Genomic DNA, 14943 nt, shown 5'->3' on the forward strand with positions numbered 1-14943 from the left:
CCTATGAGGAAAAGTGTTTAAAATGTGAACTTCTATAAGTCAAAATAAACCCAGTCTCTCCAAGTACAATAGAAAGCAGAGAAGCAAACAAACAAACAGAACATAAATCATAATTTATTATATTTTAACTTACTTCATGCAGGCAGCATATAGGTGTTCCACTCCCAGTGAGTGAGCAATAGCCATGCATTCTAGTACGGGTTGCTGTTTTCCAGGAACAGGCTGAAGTTAAAAAGTTATCACAGTTATTGTAGAGAAACTGTATAGAGCTACAAATTCAAATGGAACTAGTGTTAGTTGCTGCAGGTTAATAAAGTAGCACTCAGCTTAATGAGCCTAACGCATGAAAATGCTTGACTCTAAGCAGTTGTTTGTTTTTAAACTGCTTTTACTGAACAGGAATAAATTTTAACTATACATCCACGAAATCTGATATGCAAGTATGTGGTATTTACATATTCCTACTACTGTTAAGAATAATTACATATACAATGGAATGTTTTACATTTTATTCTGTGTAATTTAATGTAGTTTGTGGAGTAGAATACTGCTTTTTATTGTCAGTTTCTATAAATAGGTGGGTGATAACACAGGCCTTACTGCCATCAATCCTTCTGAGTTTAACAGATTCACACATAGGAACACGTTCTGCTGACTTCAGCCAAAACACAAACCACATGGCTGCTAAGTATCTCATCAATATGATCTGTAAGTAATGGAATCAAAATTCTTCCTTTAGGCTTTATAGTTGACAAAGTAGCATGAGAACTGACGTACCTTTTGGAAAAAATTGCAGTAATCTCTCTTCAAAATGTAGATAGCTACTTCTTTCAACCCATCTAGCCCATACATATCTGCAATGCCCAACATGCGACTAAAGAGAAAGAACAATAGGAATCAAGCAATCGTTGGGATATATGCATTCTGCTTACAAGACAGTTTACATACTAATTTCACCTCTTTGCTTAGTCAGAATTTCTCAGTTCCTGGCTGAGAACGGTTTATAAGAACTCGCATTTTCTCTACCTGAAGTGTAACAAGTGAAGAAGGTACATGTGCCAGTGGAGTTCTGGCATTTTGGAATTTTCCCAAGCACTACGTAAAATGTTAGTGATTACACAGTATCTGAAAACTGTGTCCCTTCCAAATAGTAAAAAGCATAGTGCCTACAGAATTAATAGTTTCATATCATAATCAATACCTGCACTTTATTTTCAATAATCAATTAATTATCTAAATTTTGACATTACAGGGCATATTATTTTAGGTTTTTTTTTTTTTTTAATATTTAGTGGCAGAGTTCCAAAGCTAACAAACAAATCATTTCAGAAACTAATTCATACATTTCAGAATTTATTTCACTAAAACAGGATTATCATATAATAGCAACATGAAACTGGGTTTAAAAATTACACCAGAAAAAAATGCCAACAGTTATATTGGCATATTTAAGACTACATAGCCGTTACATCAAGTGATGGTTTCAGAATACATTCCAAATATTTGCTATTATTACTATGTTGTAGGTATTGTTCTGAAAGCTAAAAGAAAGGTACAAGCAAACATATATTATTCAGCTATAGATCCTCCTGTTTTTCACTGTCTTTACATACTATTACAAAAGCCTGGTAATAACCTGGTCCACCTTTTCCAGTAGCTGCTGAATAAATAATATTTGTTCAACAGCTATTTTATAGGAATTTCCTCAAATATGTTTAGGTGTAATAATCATTACCCTTGACATCTTTGTCTTATTTACAAGATATTTACATCTCTGTATTTATTCTACAAGAGGAAATTTCCTTTAGACTCTTAAATGAGAAATTATGGAACAAGCACATAACACAGTCGGAAGTAATAAAGGTTGACATATACCCAACATCAACTTCATCTGGGAAGTCCAGAATAGCTCCATATATAAAATGCAAGATGACACTCATTTCCATATGGCTTAAGCTGCAAAGAGAAAACATAAAGAAGAAACCCAAACACAAATAGAGATGAAAAACAAGTATAGGTAAAACTACATTTCTTCACATAAAAATTTTTTTTTATCAAAAGGGTGATACATCATCCAGCCATTTTGTGAATGGAAGGTAATGGAATTATCAGGAATCACCTGTTAATATTACATACATTTTCCAGATCACTGCAGTGTATCTATATGGACGATATTTTGGTTGAACTCATATTCAGTAGTTTTTTTTTTAATTAGTCTTAAGCAGACTATCTACAAGTAAGATTTGACAATTATCTAAATATTGTATATATTATATATATAATATACACATTATATATATAATGTGTATATATATATATAAATATATATTATAAATATAAATATAAAAATAAATATTTTTGCTGATAATATGCAGAAAGGATTTTTTTTTTAAATCTTTTCTAAGTCCTTTACTAGTGGTAATAAGTCAGTTTTTAAGTAGGCATACATTTCACAATTGTTTTATAATGTTTTAAATTCATTACTTTTACAAATATATTTTAGCTTTTCCTGCAGTAAAAATAGTCAGTAGTTTTATTACAACACGAGGTAGGAATGTTGTATTTCAAAATATTTAGACAAAGTCTTTACAGCTGGATTCAGATTAAGAAATCTGGAAGTCCTTCACGGAGGTGTGTGTGCAATTTTCAAAACCTGTAAGTGCTGTGTACATTACTGTAAGTGGAACTTGGACATGCAGACTGAGTTAAGATACCTTAAAATGTTAGACATGTTTAAGCAGCAGGTATTGATGACTAAAAAGAAAAGATATAAATGGTGGTAACACACTAGGAAGCACAAACTGACACACATGGCAGCACACATGGTAGCCACAAAATCATGGAACAGATTGGGTTGGAGAGGACCTTAAGGATCATCTAGTTCCAGTCCCCCGCCACAAGCAGTGTTGCTACGCACTAGATCGCCCCATCAAGGCCCCATCCAGCCTGGCCCTGAATAATTTCAGAGGTGGGGCACCCACAGCTTTTCTCAGTAACCTGTGCCTCACCACCCTCTGAGAAAAAAATTTTTTCCTAACTTCTAACCTACATCTTCCCTGTTTTAGTTTAAAACCGTTCCCCCTTGTCCTGTTATTATCTGCCCGTGTAAAAAGTTGGTCTCCCTCCTGGAAATAAGCTTTAAGTACTGGAAGGCCACAATGAGGTCTCCCTGGAGTCTTCTCCAAGCCAAACAAGTGCAGATCATCTCTCAATCTTTCTTTATAGGAACATGACTAATGTGGCAGCCCTCAGTTTGCAGATACAAAGTCTGAAGTATTTGTCCTGCACTGACAGCTCAGTTATTTTCAGCTCTTACACATAATGAACAAGCACACTATCAAAACTGTACATGATATCATTAATAAACAAACAAACACTAATTAAGAAATAGGTATTTTTTGTTTTTACATCGTAAATATGCTTGTACAAACAGCTACGAAGATACACTGTTCATCCAGCTGTGATGCTTTTCATGTACTACAAATAGACTGAATACTAAAATACACTACAAAAAAAAAGTATTGGTACTCTTTTGTTGACAAAAAAGACTTCCCCTGAGCCATCTGACATGTTAAATATACATACACCATTTTCATACTTAAGTCAAAACAGTAGTCAGGAAATGTATCAGGTTGAACAAAAATGTCAGGGCAGATTAACTTTCAGTGCACACCACACTTGCTATATATTTGCAGTGATTTTAAATTGCATACCTTTGCTCTCACATGGCTTGCAAAGACAACACTTACCCTTGAAGAGTGATGCGCTCTTGGGAGCTTTCAGCCCAACTTCCACTCAGCATAGCAGCAAAGTAACTAGATCTGGCACATAAAATGGCCCTGAGAGAGAACAAAATAAGCATTATTTCACTAGATACAAATGCCTATTATGAGACTCTTTGATAACACTGATTTTGATCTTTGCCCTTTATGTATTAAGGTGTCATCTGTATACTGCATGCCTTATCCCTCAGTATATTTAGAATTTTAAAATATACTGAAGAATAAAACAAAAGCACTCTAAATTTCTCTGCTACAACTTCCATCTAGTATGATTGACATCCACTAAGAAGACATCTATTGTCACAAATATTTTCCTTTTATGTAATACAAAGCTGCGCATTTATTTCTTCTGTTTTATTGACCAAATAAAGTAAATTATCTTGTTTGTACAGCATCATTTTGGCAAAATGATTATATCCTGAACCTCTGCATAAAATTCTCTTTACACTACAACATGTCTCTCCATTTAAATGAAAAGTATAAGATTTTTTACTCAAAATTGTCCGGCCACTTACAAGCACATCCTAGAAGTAAAAAAACCCAACTTAATAACAACATAATCCAACAATATGCCGTGTGCTTCCAGCACTATTTGTGAAGAGCTATCTGTTCTGTTTAGACTTACTACCTCATATTGCATATTCAAAAGGCATAACTGGCTATAAAAGGGCTCATCCAATTTACTACTACTTCAAAGGCAATAAAGAAACCCCAGGCCAGCAGTATTTCTCCCTGTATCGGTGTTCAGAGAACAGATGAGGAAACATTTGCAACAGGAGCCTCTTATGGTGGAAGCGAAAGGGCAGAAAGCAAGAGAAGATAATAGATGAGAACTGTTTTATGATTTCAGCCTTCCAGATTTATACCAGTTATAGCACTGGCCTTTATGCATCTATCTGGATTATGGTATCAGTAGAGGATATTCTTGTGTGTATGGGTTTTCTTTCCCCAACACTTAATAAGATTCCTGTTATTTACAAAACTCCTATTTGTCATGTATTTCCTGTGGCAGAAAAACCAAGTGTTATGTCTGGCATGAGAATACTTTTACTTTTTTTTTTTTTTTTTTTTTTTTTTTTTTTAATATATTTGTTGGCTCTTAAAAGGTTTCATAGCACTTTCATTTTTGCATAGGAAGAAGTAGTAAGAAGAATGCTATTTATGCTTTCTTTTCTAGTCAGATATTCTGCAGTCGCTCATAACTCTCTCTTCTTCCTCCTTTGGGAGCCTCAATATTTAAAATTAGGAACTTCTTGGGCACTCCTCCAATGGTATACTGAGCAATAACAAAAATTAAGCTTTTACAGAATGTATTACATTGCAGTTTAATATGCCTACCTGTAAATGGGTATTATATCACAGCTCTGAGCATGCTATCTTGCTATTGCAAGACACTTCACAGCATCATAGAGATGAAATGCACTACGTCTAATTTTGTCGTTCTACTTCAGATGAATGTTAGTCATTAGCAGACTACTGACAAGTACCTACTACCTAAACATACAGCATCGATAAAAGTGTACCTTATGAGATATATCAATGTACCATATGAACTTGACATAAAAGTATCTGTTTTTCTGTTGTGGTTTGTGCCACAAGTCAGTTACTGGTCACATTGTGTTGCTGCACCGAACTCTAATACAACAGCATCAGTGAGATATAGCTTGTCAACTCTCTTAGAGTGCTGCTCTGGTTTAAAGTCTAATGAAAGTTCATCGGACTTTGTGAGAAATTAAGGAGTACTGAGATGATTCAACTATCTTCAGTCTTAGAATTTAAAAACAAACAAATCCATTTAAATCATACTGGTACTTTCATTATGATTGTACTCAAAGTTAGCTTTCTTTTATTTATTCCTGCTGTTCATATGATGTGGTGTTAAAACAACTAACTATTGTGCCTGTTTCCTTGCTTTCTCTATGATTTACTGCCACATTTTTTAAATGCTGGTTAGACTAGATCCATTGCTTTGGGCAGTGAATGGCCTAAATTAAAGAATTTCAGATGATGGAATACTTTTGTACAATATAATATTTTTTTGCAATAAAGTACTCATTTCTCAAAAGTTGCCACTCTGAGAACATGCCTTATAGCGTAGACCAGAGTTAAAAAACATGCCTACCACAGTCCATTCTGGAAATCTAGTATACATCCTAATTCTCTTATAACAAACAAACCAAATGGAAAACCTCAAACAAGCAAACAACCCACCACCACTATGATGCATCTCCTGTAAAAATATTTCCAGTGTCAGTAATATAACACCAGTTATATTACCAGTACACCAGTTTTGTGTTGAGAAAATACTGAAAGTAGTGGAGGTTTTTGAGCATCTCCCCATTATTTACTTGTACATAAAGCAAGCAAAACACAGGCTTTTCAATTTTCTACTCCAGATGCAAACACTGCATGCAAACGGACTGATCATATGTACAAGATAAGAATAGTACTGCCCCTTTAATTTATTTTCCCAACCTGCAGAAGGCAAGTGGGCCAAAGTTCTTAAATGGTCTTGGATTTTTGATCTAGTAAAGGCCACTGACTTCCTGAATGTAGATTAGCAGTCTGTACATAGGCATGACTGATGTAATCAACATGAAATCAAATTTTGTATGCACAGATTCTGAAGAGTAGAAAAAAGAACTCAGTTGTTTTGTTTTGCTTTTTAATCTGTATGGTAATTTTATTCAGTAGCAATAGCTGACTAGTTTATTAATAGATTTTTCTTTTCCTATAGAGAACACAGGTTAGTTTTGAAAAGTCAGCAAAGAAAACTTACACAGTATTTATACATGAGGTTATAGTCATTATATGGATTTACAATGGTAAACTTAGAAGAAACTCATCATTTATATACCTGTGAGCTTGAAAATCTTTGCCTTCTACGCAAATATTTATATCTGGACAGCAGCGTTTCTTGTACAGCCTCAATAAGTCATCTCCTAATGCAGATGCTGTTTCTAGCTTGTAATTACCTGCAAGTGGAGAAAAGTAGCCATTTTCACTTTGTCTAGTGTACACTGGAGTATTTTCAGGATACAATTTGAAATATTTGAAAGAAAAAAAATTCAGATGTCAGATTCTAACACTGCAAGCTCAAAGTAGAATTCTCCTTGAAAGGTTTTTCAGAGCCAGCAGTAGGACGTGCATTTTATTTGGCATCATGAGCAGAGGTACTGAAAAATGACCAGTGCTTCTGGTTATGTATCTATGCAAGAAGAGTGCTACAGTGACTCTTTTGTAAGATCACGTAGCCAGTTCATTTCTTTTACAAAGCTCTGGTACCCCAGTACTCAAGAGAAGCAGACTTTGAAGAAGTTCATGGTTACGTAGAGCTACTTGCTTTTGTCTGAACAGATGGATTGCTTGACCCTACCCCACTGACACAGCTGTAGCAGCAACCACCTCCAGCATGGATGCAGTTACAACTGCAGTAGGGAAAGCTCTGAGAGATTCCAAAGCCCTCATAAAATAAGACATGTAGAACTAGTAGGATTACAAAAAAAAGAAAAGGCAGGAGGTTTGGGGGAGAGATGTTGTGTGCTCAGGACTGAAGTTTGCTGCACTACAGAGAAAAAGGAGGATACAGTGATGATGTACATGAGTAGTGCTTAGCACATTCTAACAGATTTCCACTACAGACTGGTAGGGAACTGTTCCTGCCAAATTTCTCCAGCAGTTCATTTTTTCAGGGTATGTGAAAATGAGGTAGACCACAGCAAAGAATATCCAAGTAGGTTGTGTTACAACAAAAACTTTAATCTTTTCCCTCATTTTTACATATGTATATATAAACCTTTGGATAATTAATTAAAAGGAAAAAAAAACAAAAGAAAACAAAACACAAACACAACAAAACCAAGGAGAATATAGTAGCAAACCTACCTGCCATGGCTTTGTTACTTTTTGCATCAATGCCTTCAGGAATTTCCCCTTCACTGCTAGGTGAAGAAGCAGTTTCTTTCTGAACAGCTCTGCTTAGAGCATTCTGATCAGCTGCTGCACTTCTGTCATCTCCAAGACAACTTACATCTGTTGCAGTGTTCTGAAGAGCAGCACTGTTGTTTTCTTGTATTAATTTGGACTCCAGAACTTTTTTCATCATAGCCAGTTCCTCAGATTCTTGAAGATTTTTATCAGATGAATATACAAGCCTAAAAGATGATACTGAATTTCATTCCTGCAATTTTTTAATTTACCAACCAAAAAAAAATCTAGAATGTCATTTTTTGCTTAACAAAGTTCATGAACAGAAAGGAAAAAAAAAGGCTGGGCTGTAGAGCAATTAACAAGAAAACTTTTTAAAACTCTGAAAACAAATGCATGTCTTTAACACTCCCCTCCCAAAAAAAGAACCAAAGTAACGTTACTAATAAAATTGTACCGGTAAATTACAAGGAACAAAGGCATTTTTTCCTACTCTTTGTAACTCGTATGCCATCATCATGTGCTGTCAAAAGTAGAAGCAAAGTGCATTAGTAATGATAGATCAGAGGTTTATAAATCTTAGTATGACCAAGAAAAGACATTATCTTTTAAATCAAATTAAAAAAAAAAAGACCTACTAACATCAAGAACCCAGGAAGCATGTGAAACTTTACAGAGAAAAAAAGATAATTTCAAAAGGAATTCTTGAAAGCATGAAAGTTTTCAGTTAAAATTAGTCTAAAGTTTTCATTTTTCTCATATAATAATTCCAGCTTCCCGCTTTCCCATCTGTTTTACCAACTTATTTTTGGCTTAAGATCTGGGAAGGCTAACAAAGCCTGCAGTCTGTGAATGCAGAGCTCTCATGTTTAAAGAAAGATGCTGCTCTTCAGCAACTTAATAGAGCCTTAAATAGTCAATGTGAACAGATAAGATGTTTCATCTGCAGTTTCATACCAAATTGATGAAGTTAACAAAGTTTAACAGAAGAGCTACAGTTGCCTAGGATTCCAGGGATAGATACTTGCAGATCTGCAGTTAATCACTCATTCCATGGTGAAGAGGATTTATTGTTAACGCTGTGAAAGCAGTAATTGGAATATGCTACTCCAACACTGTGCTGTTAAAGGGGCAGAGAAAAGATATAAAGAAATCACCTTCCTGTATTCAAAAGACTTGAGTCCTCATTCTTAACTCTCAACATGTTGAGTTCATGTTTCAGCACAAACTTATGTACTCACCATTCTGTTGCCGCTGCATATTCAGCATGTAAAGACAGTACAACTTGATTGAGGGAGAACTGGTTCTAACAGATGTACTGCTTTGTCATAAAAATAATTGTTTTAATATTCTTGCTCTCTTTCTGCCAGTAACTGAAAAACATACCCATAGACAATCTGCTAAACTAGGCAAAAGGGAATCCTTAGAGTATTTTCAGATAATTTACATAGAACCATATTCCCGAGGTTTCCTATTACCAGTAAGTTTAAATCAATAAAAATGGCACCAGTTGCTGCAACTAGGAAACCTACAAATAAAACAAGCAAACAGACATGCTGTTAAGCCAGAACCAAACAACTGGTTTCTGGATCTGAGAAGTTACTCTACGCTCTACTTATTTTGTCCTTTGAGTTAGGAAGCATGTCTCCTTACTGCAAACCACAGCCACTGTCCACAAGATGGACAAAAATCCCAAAGTGACATGGTCCAAACCACTAAGAGCCATGGGAAGAACACAATTAAGCAAAAAGGTGGAAAAAGACTTGATTTAAAACAAACAATCCGTATTTAAAATTACGTTATTTTTGTTATTTTTGTTATTTCCAAGAATACCTAAAGTCACCGTTAGCACCAAGCTTTACTGAAACCTATTAGGACAGCCACTCTTACTGTCCCAAAGCAGCTACAAACCTGCATGAAAGAACACTGGATTTAAATATTAACCAAATCTAAAACCATATTCTCAGCTACTTAGGAAGCAGCCTTTTAAATCCTGCCTACAACAGATTCTGCTTTCTCTGAGAGAGTTCTTCACTGAAAGCCCTTCTGGAGAAAACAGCTACCACCCTCCCTCTCCTTAAACCAAGTTATTTTTATATACACACATACACCTATGTATATGTTTATATGTATGTAAATATATATACAGATACATAAATAGTTCTACAAACATGTATTCACACACGCATACTTATATGTACACATACATAAGTTGTCACTAGGCAAGCACTTTTGAGTTTTTAAATGCTTAGTGTTTAAGCAGAAAAGATCTGGTACATGTCATTGTAGATATGTTATACATATGTCCAGACTCTTAGAACATCAGTAAAGATTACAGAACAATGGTAGGAGAGAGGGTTGTTTTTCTATTTTGATTTTTTTTTTCCCTCCTAAGTTCAGTTAGCAATGCAGAATAGATATTAATGCTAAAATCCATCAGAAAACTCTCCATCATAAATACCACAGTAAGCATGAAGCACCGGAGCCTGACCTGTATGAAATGGGTTAAGTCTACTTTTTGGCAGCACATAATCAGTTAAATGTAATGTTAACTTTATAAAAGAAGGACAAGTGTAGATGCCAAACTGGGGTACTTGGTATTGTGAGGAATAATACAATCAGCAGACACAGACACAAATTATGTTTCTCTTTTTATTTACAACTTGTACACAACTGTGTGTTGTTTTCAATAGGAACTTTGTATAACGTGCTAGAACTTCAAGCAGTAACTAGATTCGCCTCAAATATCCTCTGCAGATAGCTAAAATACTGTATCAAACAGTTTTACTCAAACAGTAGACCTATGCATTATCACAATGAAATGCCAAAATAATCAAGATCTATTAACTTTTGCTGTGATCAAATAACAGTGAATGTAGAAAACACATTAACAATTTCCCATGCATAGTTTTTACAAAGACTTCAGTGAACATAACTGCAGCAAATAGTTCTGTGCACTGCACTTAACAGCGGGAGACTTGCTAAGATATTTCAGGAGTACATCTATAGCAGCGAATCCTTGTTAACACAGGTTAGGCATGTCACATGTGCAACCTCAGTTTACCTCTTAAGATTCTTCCATTTCCCTTTAGATTTCCTAGAAGAATTATCTGCTTGATAGTGCTTAGCTTTTTGTAGCTGAGATGGTAATTTCAAATTAATTGATTTATCGTGACCAGTATTTCTGTAAATTTCTTCTCATTAGATGCGACATCAGCTGCCTCACTGCTGCCAAATTCAATTTTACAATTCCATGTGAAACTAATTATGTCAGCAGAACAATCTGTCCTTTTAAGCAATCGTCCAAGTGAAAGGTTTTTGCCTATTTCTTATGAATTACATTTTACTTCTGTGTAAAATACACATGATACACAAATTCATGGCATAAAATCTACAAAACACATGTAGTATCTGACCTATTTCCCTCCATTCCACATTCCCTGCTTAGCAAACTCTGAATATTCTCACTGACTAGCCAAGCTCATGTGCTGCAGTAACAAACTCAGATCACAGACATGGTTACATAGACAAATGTCTTTAGAAGACGAGTCAGAGGAACAAAATCCTTAATCCCTTAATTTAGGTGAAAAACACTTCGGTTTACAAGCATTTGTTCCCAATTTTCTCAGCATTTACTGATCACCGAAGTTGAGACTTCATGGAACATTTTAACTTCCACAATTCAAAATTTAGCTGCTTGATCAAGTTAAAGGTAGTTGCATAAGCTTTCTCACATTCCCCATATTTAGAGGACAGTATTTGTTAATTTGATTTGTTTTGGGAAAGGTGATATTTTTTCCACCTGTTTCTCAAAGCATGATATAAATACAATCAATTAATTTGTATTTTTAACATGTACCAGCACAGTTATCAGGATTTTCAGGATTTCATGTTATTTACTAAGTATCATTTTCTCATTTAGAAACTCTGATAGTTCAGTTTGTGTAAAAAAAACCATAGAATCACAGGATGGCTTGGGTTGGAATGGACCTTAAAGGCTAAGCAGACTCAATTTATTTTGCTTTTGCCAAAGATCATCTGGTTCCAACCTCCTGCCGTGGGCAGGGACACTTCCCACTAGATCAGTTTGTCCAGCCTCCATTCCTGGAGGAGTTCGAGACCAGGCTGGATGGGGCTATCCAAGAAAGAATTTTCCTCACACCTTAATGATACACAGCAACAAAATTCACTTAACGTCTTTTATTACAAACAGTCCATCCTTAATGGAGGAACCAGTCAAATTCAGTATGGATTCTATGGAATTTCATATACTTTCTGACCCCTCATGGGAAAAAGGGTAAAAAGCAGCTTACCTCTCAGAGGGTAAGACATTAATGATCTAATTACCTGTAACAAATTGTTGTCCTTCCGGAATGCTGAGTTTCTCACTTCTCGAGGCAGACTGCAGAACCCTGTGTGAGCAGTAATCTCCTGACACTGACATGCTTGCAACTGTTGACCATTTCTGGTTGTGTTTTTAAGTGTTAATGTATAGGGTGATCAGCATCTGCAATATGGATGCTGCACTTCTTTGTGACCAGTAGTTTCTTCCTGGTGTCCTGAGACATCGAAGTATAAAGGGGAAAACAAAGCAGCGCTCACCTATTTCACACTGAGGCTGTGCTGGTATAAGCAAAAGTATGGTCACACTGACCAGCGTAAAGCTCACCATGTCCTCCAACCTGCTCAAGAACAGAAGTTTGGCTGTGGGAGCTGCATAGGCTCCAGTCCGCAAGTAACATGTGGCCTATGTCCCTCTTGCACAAGAAGGGCAGAGGCCCAAAGGAAGTCTCACCGAGATGAAAGCCAAATATAGCTTATGAGAAAAAGAAATCCTAAATCCCCAAGGAAAGCTAAAAGACAAGCTAAATGCAAACAGGAAAAGGGAATGAAATTTTTTGTAGATTTGATGAAGGCTTCAGTATTATATTAGCATTCTGCTTCTCTTCTACTGAGGTACAGTATTTATAACCAGAAAATCTAGAACTTTTATTGAAAATAATTTTCTTTCAGGAGCTCAATTGCAGCACCAGGTCTTTGGTAAGGTCTAGGATGCAACTCCTCGCAGTGATTCATGTGCTCCAAGAACTAGGATACATTCCTCTCAACAAACTGTAACTCAGCACAACTTTGGGTATGCTAAGATCCAAGTCATTTTGTCTTAGCTGTACGAATCACAGATACTAGCAGAAGTCACCAGTCCAACAGTGAAGCTAAGCTCTTCTCAACCAGAGCTACTTCCTTTCCTTGGTCCAAAGCCTTTCACTGTCACTAAACTTCAGTGCATTCTGTGGCACTTGCTTCTGCAGAACTTACTAGGTGACTCAATTCAAATGCTGAAGTATCAGACAGCATTGAAGATTGTTGTTTTTTTCTCAAATTAATCCTGCAAAAATGCAACTTTGTACACTGTTCAGAGCACGTGTGGAATTCACCTAAGAATTGAAAAGAGCTTGATGACTCTTTTCAAAAATAAGAGTTCTTAAGAATGGAAAAAGGTTTTATTTAGATGAGCTGATTTGACCTTTTTCACGATTAAGACCGTACTTCTTGGAGAGCCTGCAGGACTCCAGAGGTCATTATTTGCCCTGCTATAAACAGACCAAAGCAAAAGAAAATATTTATGAGCTCTAGACATGTTAAATGCATCCCATTAGGACAGTAAAGTTATACTATAGCAGTTTATAAATAATTAAGATAATTATTCCCAATAACTTCCCAATTAGCACCTTAAAATAATTTGGAGTTTTTCTCATCTACAGTATCATGTTTCTGCATGAAAGTCTTTTGCACTGTCACTTAAATGAAAGGTAAAGTAATGAAATTACACTAACGTATGTAAGACAAAAATGAGACAAAAACTGCATTCTGTTTCTCACTGTTTCACTGATGCTTGGTTGAAACCTATAGAAAACTGACCAACACCAGTTATCAGCCTGCTCAGCTACACTGATTACATGGCTTTAGATATCAATCTCAATAGAAAAAACGTCATTTCATACTTAAAAGTTTTGTACCCTGAATAAATATTTCAGCCATATGCTGCCTTATTTACAAGTTTATGAAAAGAATGGGTGAAACGAACAACAAAAGGCTAGCCTATATTATTTTTAGGCATTTAACTCCAGAATAGCAACACCTTCTCGTTTCTCTCAACCCCTCAAGAGCCTAAAAGTGCATTTTTTCTTCTAGGCACATTTGGAATTCTTTGGGAAGCGTGACAGTGCCTGCTGCGCTGCTCCCATGCACACCCATGTCGCCAGTCAGCACTACTGCTAAGGAGGTAGGTGCATCGCTGTGACTTTGTCAGGGTAAAGCAAGTACTGCTCGGCTCTTGGGAAGGAGGAGAGGTACTATGGGTCAGGGAGGACTGTGAGGCCTGGTAGTGACACCAGTCAGCAACCCTCGTGTACTAGCCTAAAGCTTGGAGTGGATAAGTGCGATGACACGGAGCTGCTAGCAGCTGGTGATGGGAAGGCAGCTGGGCCCTTGCAGTAGTCCCTGAGCAGCTGCCAGACCACCCACACCTCACCCAGCACTCCAGGGAACTGTGCTGCTCAGCCCCAGCCATAACTGCTTTGGGGATGGCCATGCAGTTCCTGACCTGGTGCATCACTCACGAAGTCCTCCTGGCTCCCCTAGTCAGCACTGACCATTTTTCAGCATACCACTGGCACATTCTTCCTTCGTTGCTTTTGACAGTTAGCCTTACTATTAGCATAGTGATAGCCAAAAACAATTTTAAAGGATACATTCAGCACTTTCGCTGCTTCCTTTCTGTTTCGACTGCACAAACATCTACATTCCATACCAATACACCGAGCAGCACGTAGCTGTGTGCCGTCAGAGGGACAGTGCAGTGGGAAATAAGCAAGGTGCAGCAAACTCTTCTGCAAGGCGAGAAGGCTGTGGAAGAGCCGCTTAGAAAGGGAAAGCTCCGCAACAGGTGTTAGTGCCGGGAAGTGCCAGGCGAGGGCCCGGGAGCTCCTCCAGCCCACTGCCCGCCCGCCGCAGCCGCGCACTCACCGTAGGAAGCGCCGGAGCTCGGCGGGCCCCGGTCCGTGCAGTCGCAGTGCCTCGCGGGGCGGCCGCCCCCCGCCCAGGCCGCCGAACAGCCGCGGCGCCCGCGCCAGGAGCACCGCTCGGTGAGCCCGCAGCGCCGCGTCGCCCACGCGGATCGTCACGTCTGTGTGCGTCCCCTCCGCCAGCAACCTGCGGGAGCGCAGCGGCACCG

At 37.3% G+C, this 14943-nt stretch overlaps 1 protein-coding gene across 2 annotated transcripts in view; it reads right to left on the bottom strand.

The window, feature by feature from the left end:
* Positions 1 to 14791, bottom strand: part of BTBD8 (BTB domain containing 8) — a 36345-nt gene extending 21554 nt beyond the window's left edge. For both annotated transcript variants that reach the window (XM_042873364.1, XM_042873363.1), the window contains exons 1-7: positions 14736 to 14791; positions 7668 to 7936; positions 6640 to 6757; positions 3750 to 3839; positions 1876 to 1956; positions 778 to 874; positions 134 to 222 (exon numbers count right to left, since the gene is read on the bottom strand). In XM_042873364.1, coding sequence (XP_042729298.1) covers positions 134 to 222; positions 778 to 874; positions 1876 to 1956; positions 3750 to 3839; positions 6640 to 6757; positions 7668 to 7887 — 695 coding nt within the window. In that variant the 5' untranslated portion in view covers positions 7888 to 7936; positions 14736 to 14791. The remainder of the gene's footprint in view (positions 1 to 133; positions 223 to 777; positions 875 to 1875; positions 1957 to 3749; positions 3840 to 6639; positions 6758 to 7667; positions 7937 to 14735) is intronic.
* Positions 14792 to 14943: the final 152 nt, after the last annotated feature.

The sequence above is a fragment of the Lagopus leucura genome, unplaced genomic scaffold (genome assembly GCF_019238085.1).
Source record: "Lagopus leucura isolate 7727_CA_CO unplaced genomic scaffold, USGS_WTPT01 Super-Scaffold_100009, whole genome shotgun sequence".
NCBI lineage: Eukaryota > Metazoa > Chordata > Aves > Galliformes > Phasianidae > Lagopus > Lagopus leucura.